The sequence below is a fragment of the Melanerpes formicivorus genome, unplaced genomic scaffold (genome assembly GCF_026170545.1).
Source record: "Melanerpes formicivorus ecotype bairdi unplaced genomic scaffold, bMelFor1.0.p_v2 SCAF_30, whole genome shotgun sequence".
Classification (NCBI taxonomy): domain Eukaryota; kingdom Metazoa; phylum Chordata; class Aves; order Piciformes; family Picidae; genus Melanerpes; species Melanerpes formicivorus.
This window is the reverse complement of record NW_027142382.1, coordinates 7,093,004-7,106,904: the sequence shown is the minus strand read 5'-3', so window position 1 is coordinate 7,106,904 and position 13,901 is coordinate 7,093,004. Positions and strand designations below refer to the sequence as shown.

Here is a 13,901-nt window from a genome sequence, read left to right as displayed (position 1 = left end):
CCAAAGGGCTGAGAGCGGTCAGGCGCGAGTATCGGGGCCGCTCTTTCCTACCGGATGCCGCCGGGGACAGCAGCGCCGCCCGCCGCGCCGCCCGGGGCAGGAGAGGCGGCCGCTGGGGCGCGTGACGGCGCGTGCCGCGTGACGGCAGGGCGGAAGCAGTGGCGACACCTGCAGTGAGAGACGGGGGGTGTGTGTGGGGGGAGGCAGTGGTGAGGAGCCGTTGGCAGGTGCCGCCAGTGGGCATCGTGCCGCGCCGGCTGCCTCAGCATCCCCCGGTCAGTGAAGGCTGTAGTCGGCCATTAGGTGTCCGCGGCCACCGCCTGACGGCCGCGGGGCGGCGGGCCCGCACGCGCCCCGCCCCCCGCGCGCCGGGGGGCGGGGGGTGTGTGTGACAGGAGGGGAGGGCAAGCGCGTGACGCCTTCCCCGCTCCGCCCCCCGCTCCAGCTCCCGGCGCCGCCACCTCGGCCCGGGGCGGGCGGGTTGTGCAGTCATGGAGTCGGAGCGCGAGTGCCGGGTGCTCTCCATCCAGAGCCATGTCGTCCGCGGCTATGTGGGCAACAAGGCGGCCACTTTCCCCTTGCAGGTGAGAGGTCGCGGACGTGCCCTCTGCCGCCGTCAGTCCCGTCGCTCTTCCTCTGTGGAGCGGCGAAGGGAGCCGGGCAGGTGGTGTATCGGCAGGGCTGCCCGGCGGGCGACGGGGTGGTGGGCGCCTCCTGCCAAGTGAGGGTAAGGTCAGGGGACGGCCGAGATCAGCCTGCCTGGGCGCCCTCCCCGCCCTCTCAAGTGCCATAGTGCGGGGCTGGGGCGGGGGGAGCCGGTGGCTGTGACCGTCCCGGGTGTCCGCGCACCCCGCCGATCCGGGGCCGGTGCGGCTGCGCCTCCCTCCGGCTCCGCGCCGCACGGCGCGGCCCGCGGCTCCCGCTAACGTAATTTCTGCCGGCTAGCTTGAGGCTGTGGTACGGCGAGCGGGCTTTAAAACGGTGAGGGGGCGGGGAAGCGGGGCTGAGTGCTTCTGGTGGGTTTGCTCGGATTCATACTGCGGCGCTCTGCGGGCGTCTGTGCCTATCGCCGAGGCATGTGCTCCGGCTTCGGCCGGGCGCCTCTGCTTGGAGGTGGCACCGCTGCTGCTGGCAAGCGCACGCAGCTTGGGTTTGGGTGCCGCGCTGGGGACGGGCGGCTGGGTCTGGTGGACGCACTGGTGGCTCCGTGCCGGTACAAAGCTAATCCTTGTGCTGGAGCTGGTAAACTCGCACCCGTCGTTTCCTGAGGATCCAGGAGAGCTGGCAGAGTATAAGGACCATTTAATGAGACTGTACAAAGCTGGGCCAGAGAGACTGGCTTCCATGGCCCAGGGCTTGAGGGTATAGCTGGATCTTGACCTTCATGGCTGTCATGTGCTGACTTCAGAGTTGCTTGCTAAGGTCTAGCCGACAGTGGGAAAAACATTGGTATGCTTTGGGATGAGACTTTGTAAGTCTCAGCTGTTCTCTCTCGTGAAGTGTCTGTAGCTGTAAGGGGCTAATGTAGGGCCTTCCCATCAGCAGGTGTTTGTTCCTTGACACATGTAGCTTGCTGTCTAAGAATCTCATTGCCAGAACATGATGTGTTGTGACATTGGTTATCTTGGTACATGCTTAACAGCCGATGGTGTAATCTCACTAGACACAGGAGATGGTATACTCTGATAAATTGGGCACCTGAGACTGGGCCTGCAACAAGCTAGTGCAACACCCCTGTATCACCATCCAATTACAATGCAAGCAACTCTCTTGAATGTTAGTATGTGATGAAGGGTGAGGTATATATGAAATCTGTGTGTTGTGAAAAAGCCTATGTGTGTGGAGACCCATGCCTGAAAGGCTGTCATGTTCTGCAGGCCAACTGTCCCTCCTTTCCTAGCAGAATGAGCTCTTAATTGTGCTCCTTCACTTCCTCTAGCTATCTTTCATGGTGGCAGAAGAGCACACGGTAGTACTTATTCCAGAAATCTCCAATCTCTTAAACTGCTGTCTTCATTTTAGTTCTGTGTCAAAGGTTCTCTTTACTTTTCTGTAACTCAACATTTCTGCACCCTGTGAGCCTCTGTACAACTGTCTCATGTAACCTGACAAATCAGTTCCTGTAATGTGTCTCTAGTTCCTTGCTGGTTTCAGTTTAGGAGGCTTTAACTGTGTCATGTTCCTTTAATGTATAGCATATGAAGAAGTTGCTGTGGCAACCCTTAATGAAGCTGTGCTTGCTAGAATCTTACTTAAACCCTGTTTATGCTAGAACATGGGATGTAGCAAGTTGCCACCAAGCAAAACTTCTGGGTTTTATGTTTTCTTGAAACAAGGAAAGGAATTGCAAACTTGAGTCTCTTTATTATATTTATTTTTATATAGGTAAAAATGAAACCTGATGCTAGCCCTGAGAATGGGTGCAAATCCTGCATGCTTATGTTATCCCCCATTCTCTTTTTTTTCCACTTTGGTCTTCTGAGCTATTAATAGTTAAATGAGGCTTCCTTCTGACCTCATCAGTATTGAGTTTGCAAATCAAGATGGTTATAGATAGGTGTGTGTGTATGCACATGAGGTCTGATGGGCTTAAGTCATAGGATCAGAGAATGCATTGAGTTCAAAGGGACCTTTAAAGATTATCTAGTCCAACTCCCCTGCAGTAAGCAGACACGTCCCCAACTAGATCACTTTGCTCAGAGCACTATCAAGCCTGACCTTGAATGTTTCAAAGGTGAGACCTCCACCACCTCCCTGGGCAGCTTATTCCAGTGTTCCACAACCTGCATAGTCAAGAAAGAGTGATTGCGCTATGGAATGGGTTGCCCGGGGAGGTGGTGGAGTCGCCGTCATTGAAGGTGTTCAGAAGGAGACTTGATGGGGTGCTTGGTGCCATGGGTTAGCTGTTTGGGTGGGTTGGATTGGTTGATGGGTTGGACACTATGATCTTGAAGGTCTCTTCCAACCTGGTTTGGTTTATTCTAATTCTATTCTAATTCTAAAGAATTTTTTCCTAATGTTCAATCTAAAGCTACCCTTTAGTTTTAAACCATTGCCCCTACAAGCCATTATAAACAGTCACTCTCCAGCCTTCATGGAAGTCTGTTTCAGGTACTGGAAGACTGCTTTAAGGTCTCCACAAAGCCTCCTCTTCTTCAGGCCAAACAATCTCAGCCTTCTCAGCCTGTCTTCATAGGAGAGGTGCTCCAACCCTCTGATTGTTTTTGTGGCTCTCCTCTGGACCTGCTCCATCAGGTCTATGTCTTTTTTGTCTTGCTGGGGACTCCAGAGCTGGACACAGTACTCCAGGTGAGGTCTCACCAGAGCATAGTAGACTGACAGAATTGCCTCTCTTGATCTGCTGGCCACACTTCTTTTGATGCAGCCCAGGATGTGATTGGCTCATGGAACAGGTCAGGAATCTGCATTCGGACAGCAGCATCAGAACAGAAACCAGACTTGGTTTCACCTGTTTGCAGATTTCTGCAAAAACATCAGTCATGCTTGAATGATTTGGTCTCTGGTGGAAGTCTGTGACATTATTATTTACTAGAAATAGCCAGCATAGCAATGTACACAGCAGAGAACTCTTGGTGTCTCTTTTTTTTTAACCAGTTTGGAATGGAATGGAATGGAATGGAATGGAATAGAATAGAATAGAATAATAAACCAGGTTGGAAGAGACCTTCAAGATCATCGCATCCAACCGATCAACCAATCCAACCCACCTAAACAACTAACCCATGGCACCAAGCACCCCAGCAAGTCTTTGTTTTGTCAGTTTTCCATTAGATGGAAAACTAAAACATTGAAGAAGTAGGTGGTAGGTGTGTGGAAAGACTGTGAAGTATGTGGTAAGCATTTGGTATATAGCATAGCAAACTCACTACCATGTAGTAGAGCAGTTATAATAATGGAAGTAATATTAGCTGAGTAAGAAATGATAGAACCCTTTACACCATTTCAAGTTAAAATACATTTGTTTAAGTAGTTTGAGATTCTGAATTACTTAATGGATCTTACAGGCAACACACCCCTGGATTTTCAAGGTAATGATATGCCAGGAAGTGTCCTCAGCTGTGCTTTGAATTCCGCCTTTGTCAAGTGTTTAAATAGTGCTTCCACTCATGGTTTTATATCTCTTTAGGAGTTCTGAAGTTGGTTCTGAATAGTTACACAATTATTTCACAATTATGTAACCTGAGCAGCTTTTGGTATCAATAAATGGCATGGTGGTTTAGGCTGGGTGCTGGCCTGGGTGCCACTGCACAGACCACACCTGGGAGGTCCCAAAGGGTGGTCACAGGAAACCAGGTATTCAATCCCACAATTCTTGCACCACTATAAAGTCCATGGCGGGGTCTGGCACTTCCTCTTTTCCTTCCTTACCACCATCTGGTAACTGGGGGAGATGTCTCCCGGCCATGGGCCTGGCTAGGCCCTAGGCCACAGGGTGGGGGGATGGGGCATCTCAGATCTAGCCAGATGAGACCAGATGAGACTAGGACTAGCCTAGCGGGGGGTGGGGGGTGGGGGGTGAAGGAGGAGCCCTGAGGGTCTTGGGTGCACCCTCAGGTGGGGATGGGATGTTTCTGGGTCTGTTTTGGGGTTTCTCTTGTCACTATGCTTCTAGCTTTCTGTACACACTCACTGTTCTCTATTTAAACTTTCCACTTTTGCAGTCCATTTGTCTGAGTCGTTATTTCTGCCCATGGTGGGGAGGGGGTTTGCCCCAGCCCACTACAAATGGTTTTAGGACTGTCTAGCATTTAAGAAAGGAAAAGTAGGAGGGTGTATGTTAAGTTAGAGGATTCCCACTCTCAGTCAGAGAAATAGTTTTAAAATACCAAAGAAAGTTTCTCCCTGTTGACTAGGAGTTATCAAAGTTTTCATGATACAAAATAATAACAATTATATTTCCACCATGCCCTTCACCATTACTTTTATCATACATGTTTTCTTCCTAAGAGGCATCTCTTACTTGCTAATTTTGAACACTGTTGTAATTCACCTTTTCTGCCCACCTTCTAGCTAGGTAGAATGTGGCAGTAAGGGAAGGATGCAGGACTGGCAAGCAGAGCATTACAGTCCTCCTCAACCATGGAGTGTATGCACAAGGGCAGGCTCATTTCTGTTCTGCACAGGTACTTAATTTTGACCATCGGGATAATTTTGTTAAGCAGATGAATTTCAAGTTCATATGCTATACCCGTTATAATATTAGTGCTTATGAATTGAGTATTCTGGTCTTCATGTTCAGTCCTTTGGGCTGCTATGAATTTTCAAGAAAGGGTTTGAAAGTAGGAGGAAGGGCAGGAGGAAGGCCCAGTCGGTTTCACCTGGGGATGGGACATCAGAATTTGGTTGCTGCTGGACTAGATCATATTCTCTTCTATTCTACTGACTGCAAGCCAGAGACTGTTGATCTTTTATTATGTACAGGTAACAGTGAAACCCAGAAAGTTCTGTATTTTCTGTTCTTAACCTAGTTTGGTAAATGCTGATGGAACATGATTAGCTGTCTCCTTTTTCATTTCCCCTCCCCACCTCCCCTGCTGAATAGAAATAGTTGTCTGCTCAGGAATTAATAAGGGCAGATGATTCTCATTCCTAGACTAGTCCTCAGTGATTCTCTTCTGCAAAGGAAACCTGTAAGTCTACACTTTCAGGTCTGTCTTAATTGTAGAAAAGATGGGAAAAGAGCTTGGTCAGCACAGATGGTAATTTCTTTGATATTTAAGGTTACTCTTGAACTATATTGTTCTGCCAAAGGTATAACCAAGATCAATCTATCTGTAATTAATATCTGCTACCCTAGAAGAAAGTGTAAGGCTTTTTTCTTTTGTCTTCTGTTGAGTAGCATACTGAAATGGATTAACTGTTGTACAGAAGGAGAGATAGAGAGCTGACTGCTTGTTCTGTTTTTCAAAGCCTACTTATATTGTATTAATTATGTGAGTCAGAAGGATGAATCAGTCAAGTCTGTACAGAATAACAGGACTAAATGTACCTACTGGCTAGTCCTTACTTCTGTTACAGGTCAAAGGCTGAAAAGGCCTAAACCTTAAACAAAAAACTAAATACAAAGATGAAAGCATGTATTTGCGCTTTGTAATGTCCAGAGATTTTCTAAATTACATATTTGAGATGAGAGTTGTAGCTCTAGATTCATGCTTCAAATGAAGCTTGTGGAGGAATGGTTTTCTTCCTTGCATATGTTTTTGTTCTTGTAACAAAGGTAAACAGGGGGCAGAGGGATTTTTAAAAAACCCAAAGTCATGACCACTCTGAGAAGGCTTCTGCATAGCTGTGTAACCTGCCTTTTCTTACTGTGTGGATTTCAGCAGAGGTGACCTCTCTGCAAGATGAGGCCCTGAAAAAGACTTGTAATCCGTAAAGTCCTAACGAGGTAGCTCCCCACCTGGCAGTCTGGATTTCTGTGGAAGGACTTTATCAGAATTTTCCAGAATTGCTTGTCCAGATTAACCCACCTCTGAGGAAAGAATTGCTCTGGCTCTCTAGGAGCTCAGCTGTACTGTGAGAACTTTGAACTTCTGAGATTGTAGGAGATAGATGTTTGACCTGTGTGGTAATTAGAAGGGGAGTGAGAGAGGGGTAAGAGAGGACAAGCAAAACATTGGGATTTTGGGTTTATTTAATAGTAGTTGGCATTTGTATACCACTGTAGTCTAAGAGATCTCATTCTCTCTTTTTTTCCCCCAAACTTCTCACAGAAGTCTCTTCAACTAGTAATGCGAAAGAATAAACATGAAAAATTAGAGTGATTTCAACCTGCCTAAAAGATGTGCAGCTGGGACTGCTGGTGTGCTGTGGACTCTAAATTGAGACAGGACTTAGCAAAGCCTCTAATAAACACAGAGCAGGGCTGACTGAACCATCATCATCTGTGGTTGTGTCAAAGTGTGTGACAGTGGTATGCATAACTGTTCCTACAAGTCACTTGATTGTGGCAACTCCTTAGAACAGCTTTTGTCAGGACAATACCAAAACTACAGCCATGAAAATACAGAAATGCTGAGGGATGTTCCCCACAGGTCAATTGTATATTACACTTGAAAAGCTAAAAAAAGGCACTTTAGAATGCATCAAAACTGTATTTTGCAGTTTGTGTATGAGGCCAGTTGGCATGTTAAACTTTTTACAAATATGATAAATATGAGGAGAGGCTGAGGGAGCTGGGGTTGCTTAGCCTGGAGAGGAGGAGGCTTAGGACAGACCTTCTTGCTCTCTACGACTACCTGAAGGGAGGTTGTAGACAGGTGGGGGTTGGTCTCTTCTCCTGGGCACCCACCAACAGAACAAGAGGACACAGTCTCAAGCTGCACCAGGAGAGGTTCAGACTGGATGTTAGGAAGAAATTCTACACAGAGAGAGTGATTGCCCATTGGAATGGGCTGGCTGGGCAGGTGGTGGAGTCACCATCATTGGAGGTGTTCAGGAGGAGACTTGATGGGGTGCTTTGTGCCATGGATTAGTTGATTAGGTGGTGTTGGATGATAGGTTGGACATGATGATCTCTTCCAACCTGGTCTATCCTATCCTATCCTATCCTATCCTATCCTATCCTATCCTATCCTATCCTATCCTATCCTATCCTATCCTATCCTATCCTATCCTATCCTATCCTATCCTATCCTATCCTATCCTATCCTATCCTATCCACAGTGATTATTATTGGTGGTAGAATTTGCTATCTTTTTCAGTATGTTGGAAAAACTGGAGCTATGCAGATGCATAGAGTGAGGTTTAACATAAACTGGGGTGTGTGCTGTAGTGAAGAAACAGTAGCTTCTTTTTCCCCAAACATAAATGTAATCTTTTGATGTAACACAACACAGCAAAGTGGAAGGATTTTGGAGGACCCCATTTGTTCTCTACAAGGACGTGCAAATATTTGATTTCAGAGCCAGCAAAACTGCCTTACCCTGCTTCACTCACTTCCCTTGGACTGAAAAGAAACAAAGAGTTGTCAAGAAACTGCACATCTTACAGGACTGGGAAACCTTGCCTAAAGGTGGATCTGTACTGTTTGTGTGGAGAATACCATGTTCTTGGAGTCAGTAGCAAGTGTTTACTTGTTTAAGACATTATTTTTTTATTAGTGGGAGAGGTCCTTAGCTTCTATTTTTAAGTCTTAAGATTTTTTTGGCTTACATTCTTGCAGTTACTGTCTTATTTCTACTCCAAATTAAACAGTTGAGAGAATATTATTTGCTGTATGAACAAACAAGGACAGATAATGTAGTAGTGCTCAGATATCTGAAAAGCAGATGAGCTTCAAGTCGAAGTTAATTTCATCTATGCAGTAAAATTTACTGACATGTATTAAAAATAAATATATACCTTGAAATAATGACTTGTATGTATGATGGTGGTATAAAGATACACCTGAGGAAAAAATGGTGCCATACAGAGCTACTCTGAAACCTCCCTTTTAGTCAAGTGTTCCTTTTTGACTTGTGTTCTCTATTGGTATTAAAAATGGTGGCCACCGTTCCTTGAAGAGCATATTGAGTCATTTTCAGTAAGGGATGCAACACTATCCATGGCTGACTGAACACATGCCAGGCAAGTATTTTTAGACTCTTTAGGTTGAAAAGATGCAAGTGGAAGTTCCACTTCACTTGCTTGTGTTGTGTGGAAAACAGGCTTGAGCTGGTGAAGCAGGATTAATGTGGTGAGTTGGACATTAGTCCTGGTATGTAAAATGCTCCTCCTTCTTAAGTTACTCTGTGTGGTAGAGTGTGCAGCTGTATAGTAATCTACAGAGGGGAGGGGGAAAAAAAGAAGGTAAATGATTACCATAATGTTTGAAACATGCCAGGAAGATTCATGTTGGCAGAAAACACATGTCCCAAAAGAAGCCAGCCTAGTTCATCATCTTGTGGTTTGGCAGCAGTGGGGTAACTTGTCATACCAAAACCCATCACCGTGCTGAACTACCTCAGTTGTTTCAGGCCTTTTTTAAGGGCTCCTATCTGTTGATGCTAATTCATCTGTGACACCTCTGAGCTCCAGTTCCCTTAACATCTGGAACAGTTACCCATAAAGCAGGAAAACTGTGATGCCAAAACCTCTTAGGTGATTCATTAACAAAACAAACAAACAAACTGAACCAAATACAATAAACCCCCATTCAGCTTCTGTCAGCCTATGTAAATTGTAAGCATATGGACTGGTTTGGGCCAAGTAGATGTCTGCAAAATGGCCTTCCCTGTGGCAAAACAAAAGCTGGAGAGCCATTTTCTGATCTCTAGATGCAGAAGTTGCCAAAAGCCAGGATTTTTCTGACCAGCAAAACTTTCCCCATTTTATGACAAACTTTCCCCTGCTTCCCCATTGTGGAGTCTGGTCATATTTTACCTCTCAGGAGAGGATCTGTGTGGAAATCTCAAGTGTGGATGACACTTGAGGGGAGGAATCCATGGCAGTCTTCAAGAGTAGCATTTATTGGGCTGAATTTGTTACCATAATTGAAACTGCTAAATAAGTGAAGTGCTGGTCTGTCCCACAGTGTCAGAGTAAGGTAACAATTTTTCCTTAAATTGGGCAGATTCCTACCCAATATGGTGAACTATATTTTCTTTAATACTCTCTTTTGTAGTTATATCTTAATATATTATTTATATATTACAGTATCACTAAGGTTGGAAAAGACCTCGAGGATCATCGAGTCCAACCTGTCACCACAGACCTCATGACTAGACCATGGCACCAAGTGCCATGTCCAATCTCCTCTTGAACACCTCCAGGGATGGTGACTCCACCACCTCCCTGGGCAGCACATTCCAATAACCAATGACTCTCTCAGTGAAGAACTTTCTCCTCACCTCCAGCCTAAGCCTCCCCTGGTGCAGCTTGTGACTGTGTCCCCTTGTTCTGGTGCTGGTTGCCTGGCAGAAGAGACCAACTCCTTCCTGGCTACAACCACCTTTCAGGTAGTTGTAGAGGGCAATGAGGTCACCCCTGAGCCTCCTCTTCTCCAGGCTAAACAATCCCAGCTCCCTCAGCCTCTCCTCACAGGGCTGTGCTCAAGGCCTCTCCCCAGCCTTGTTGCCCTTCTCTGGACACGTTCAAGTGTCTCGATGTCCTTTTTAATCTGAGGGGCCCAGAACTGGACACAGGACTCAAGGTGTGGCCTAACCAATGCAGAGTACAGGGGCACAATGACTTCCCTGCTCCTGCTGGCCACACTATTCCTAATGCAGGCCAGGATGCCATCGGCCCTCTTGGCCACCTGGGCACACTGCTGGCTCATGTTTAGGTGGCTGTCAATCAGCACCCCCAGATCCCTTTCTGCCTGGCTGCTCTCCAGCCACTCCGACCCCATCCTGTAGCTCTGCATGGGGTTGTTGTGGCCAAAGTGCAGCACCTGGCACTTGGACTTGTTGAATGCCATCCCGTTGGACTCCGCCCATATTTGTTACTGTGTGTTTTCATCCTGAATGTTAGTGTTTTTTTTATAGCTCCTGTACTCTCTAATTTTGCCTCCATCTTCTGGAAGAGGAAATTAAAACTAAGTGCTAACAGTATATATAAAATAAAGCCTGCTAAATTCTCAAAGTTTGAAACTGCTTTTGCAGAATTCTGTACTGGAGTTTATGATGATAGATTTAGTAAGGTTTGGCCTAAATCTAGTCAATTAAAATATATGTATTTTTTGTAAGTCTGTATCTTCATGGATTTTTACAGTATTTGCTTTAGGTGGTGACTGCTACTGAACAAGCTTAGGCTGAAGGAACACTTTTCTTTATCCATTCAGCTCTTCACTATAGTTTCTCTCAATTTTCTGGCAAATACAGTCCCTTGTTCCTATAGGTATAGGCACTGCATTACCTATGGTGGAGTCACCATCCCTGGAGGTGTTTAGGAAGAGACTGGATGTGGTGCTTGGTGCCATGGTTTAGTTGATTAGATGGTGTTGGATGATTGGACTTGATGATCTCAAAGGTCTTTTCCAACCTGGTTAATTCTATATTATTCTATTCTATGCAAGCCATCAGACACTCCAGGCAGCTAACAACAGTGAGGAGAAAAAATATGTTCTTTAAATGGTTAAAGCTGAGGCCAGAAGGGGTAGTTTTTCCTCCAGCACATTAACTATTTGTTGTTGCTGTTTGTGGACCAACACAAGCCACAACCTGTGTCACAGCCCATTCCTTTTGTAGTTGAATATTGTCAGGAGCTTTATGATGGGGCACGGTTGTTTCTGTTCTCTCTGTAGTTGATGGAAGAACATTGTGCTTCTGTTCATTCATACAACAGACAAACAAATATATGGCAACTTAGTGTTTAAATTAGAGAGGTTTTATATTGACACTTGTGCTCTAGGGTAGGCTTTTATGCTCTGCTGGCTTCAGTAGCTAGCAAAGCCAGCCTGAAAAATTCTTGTCCTTTGCTTACCAACACCAGCTGGCTCTTCCACCTGCACTGTTTTGCTGTCCACTTCAGCTCTTCAAGGTAAGTAATTTTGTGAGGCCATGTGGTAAACTGCTCTGAGAAGCCATCCAGGTTATAAATAACTTAAGAGGGAAAAGAAGAAAATGTTCATTTATATTGTGAGTCAATTTCCTGACCCAGTTCCCTACACAGCCCCACAGACAGCTCTTTTGGCATAACTGAGGTGCAAGAGCAGGAGCAAGCTCAGGTTCCAGCACCTGGCATCCACTGAAGGAAACATTCCTCAAAGCATGTCCTTATCTAAGGCATCAGCTTGCTCCAGAGGATTTGATGAGACATTTAAGTGTTCTTCAGAAGCATCACTCTTTTCCTGTGATGGCCTTGGTGTGGTCTTTACATACCATGTAACCTCTTTCAGGAAGTTGTTTCCTGTTCCATTTTTCCAAGCATGTGGTAACTTGTAGTTTAGCGTGTAAAGGTTTGGTAGGAGCGAGATCCATTCATAGTCTACTTAAGAAGGCCAAATACAGCTTATGTGCTGCTGGATGAGGGTAACTCCACCTTAGGTGTACACAATGTGCTTGCCACACCTTGCTATCAGAAGGGCAGAGAGCTAGCCATCCAAAATTTGAACAGCAGGACTAAAGGCAAAATAAAAATCAGAGAAAAATAATGTATTGTGGGACTCCCAACCCCTCATTTAAGTCACTAAAATGAACAAGAATTTAAGTCCGTGCCTGTTTGGACCAATTGCTGCTATGTCTGCCACTCCTACTCAGTGTTTGCAAACTTCCTTATGTAACACTGCATGATTCCAGTTGGCAGGAGTTTGCAGTGACAAGTATGGTGTTTTTGTCATGCTACATCCAAGTGTTGAAGGAAGCAGCCTGAAGATGGTGAATGTGAAATGTGCAGTGAACCAGTGGATTTTGAGAACTGCAGTTTCTCCATCTGAAGTCAGTATGTAAAGTCGCCATTGCCTCACAGGAAAGACAGTCTCAAGATTGGGAGGGTATTTTTTTTAGGTGGAAGGCAGTCAGACACCAACAGCAGCACCTTTCTGCTTTTTGTTTGTCCTTTAGTGGGAATAATGAAGGGGGAAATGGAAGCTGTTACTCCCTTGTCTTTCAGTTACCTTAGTCCTTATAATGATCTTATGGGCAGAATCCAGCAGCATGAGATTGAACACATCCAAGTGCCAGGTTCTGCACATTGGCCACAACAACCCCATGCAGTGCTACAGGCTGGGGTCAGAGTGGCTGGAGAGCAGCCAGGCAGAGGGGGACCTGGGGGTGCTGGTTGATGGTAGGATGAACATGAGCCTGCAGTGTGCCCAGGCAGCCAAGAGGGCCAATGGCATCCTGGCCTGCATCAGGAACAGTGTGGGCAGCAGGAGCTGGGAGGTCATTCTGCCCCTGTACACTGCACTGGTTAGGCCACACCTTGAATACTGTGTCCAGTTCTGGGCCCCTCAGTTTAGGAAGGAGGTTGACTTGCAGGGACGTGTCCAGAGAAGGGCAACAAAGTTGATGAGGGGTTTGGAACAGAACCCCTATGAGGAGAGGCTGAGGGAGCTGGGGTTGCTTAGCCTGGAGAAGAGGAGACTCAGGGTTGACCTTATTGCTCTCTGCAACTACCTGAAGGGGGGTTGTAGAAAGACAGAGATTGGTCTCTTCTCCCAGGCAGCCAGCACCAGAACAAGAGGACACAGTCTCAGGCTGTGCCAGGGGAGGTTTAGGCTGCAGGTCAGGAGGAAGTTTGACACAGAGAGAGTGATTGCCCATTGGAATGGGCTGCCCAGGGAGATGGTGGAGTCACCATCACTGGAGGTGTTCAGGAGGAGACTTGATGGGGTCCTTGGTTGCATGGTTTAGTTGATTAGGTGGTGTTGGATGATAGGTTGGACACGATGATCTTGAAGGTCTCTTCCAACCGGGTCTGGTCTATTCTATTCTATTCTATTCTATAAATTGGTATCAGTGTCTTGAAGATCCATCAGCTGATCCCACCCCAGATGGCAATTAAGACCTCCTGCCCACAGAAAGGTTAATAGAGCAACTATGCCACCAAATTTTTGACTGCAGTAAGGCTGATCCTGAATTGAACGGGTGTAATGTATGGAGTAATGTTGATGAGCATGTACATCGTGCAGGCACAAGAGGCTGTTTGTTTGAGCAGCCTATGGAAAAACCCACTGCTGAGGTAGAAAAGGAATTTCTCAGCGCTGAACAGAATGGCCTAGAGGGAATTTTGTTAAAGGCATGTATTTTATGTCATCTTAGTCTCTCCCATTGAATAGTTAGCAGTGCACAGCAATCAGTCTGTTAGTGTGGAAAGTAAAACTGAGTGACCTGGAAATACTTGTTCTGAATAGAATAAAATAAACCAGGTTGGAAGAGACCTTCAAGATCATTGTGTCCAACCTATCATCCAACACCACCCAACCAACTAAGCTATGCAACCAAGCACCTGTCAAGTCT

At 46.1% G+C, this 13,901-nt stretch overlaps 1 protein-coding gene across 2 annotated transcripts in view; it reads left to right on the top strand.

The window, feature by feature from the left end:
* The first annotated feature begins 448 nt into the window (after positions 1 to 448).
* The window catches only part of PDXK (pyridoxal kinase), a 67,703-nt gene continuing 54,250 nt past the window's right edge, over positions 449 to 13,901 (top strand). For both annotated transcript variants that reach the window (XM_068155167.1, XM_068155166.1), the window contains exon 1: positions 449 to 584. In XM_068155167.1, coding sequence (XP_068011268.1) covers positions 492 to 584 — 93 coding nt within the window. In that variant the 5' untranslated portion in view covers positions 449 to 491. The remainder of the gene's footprint in view (positions 585 to 13,901) is intronic.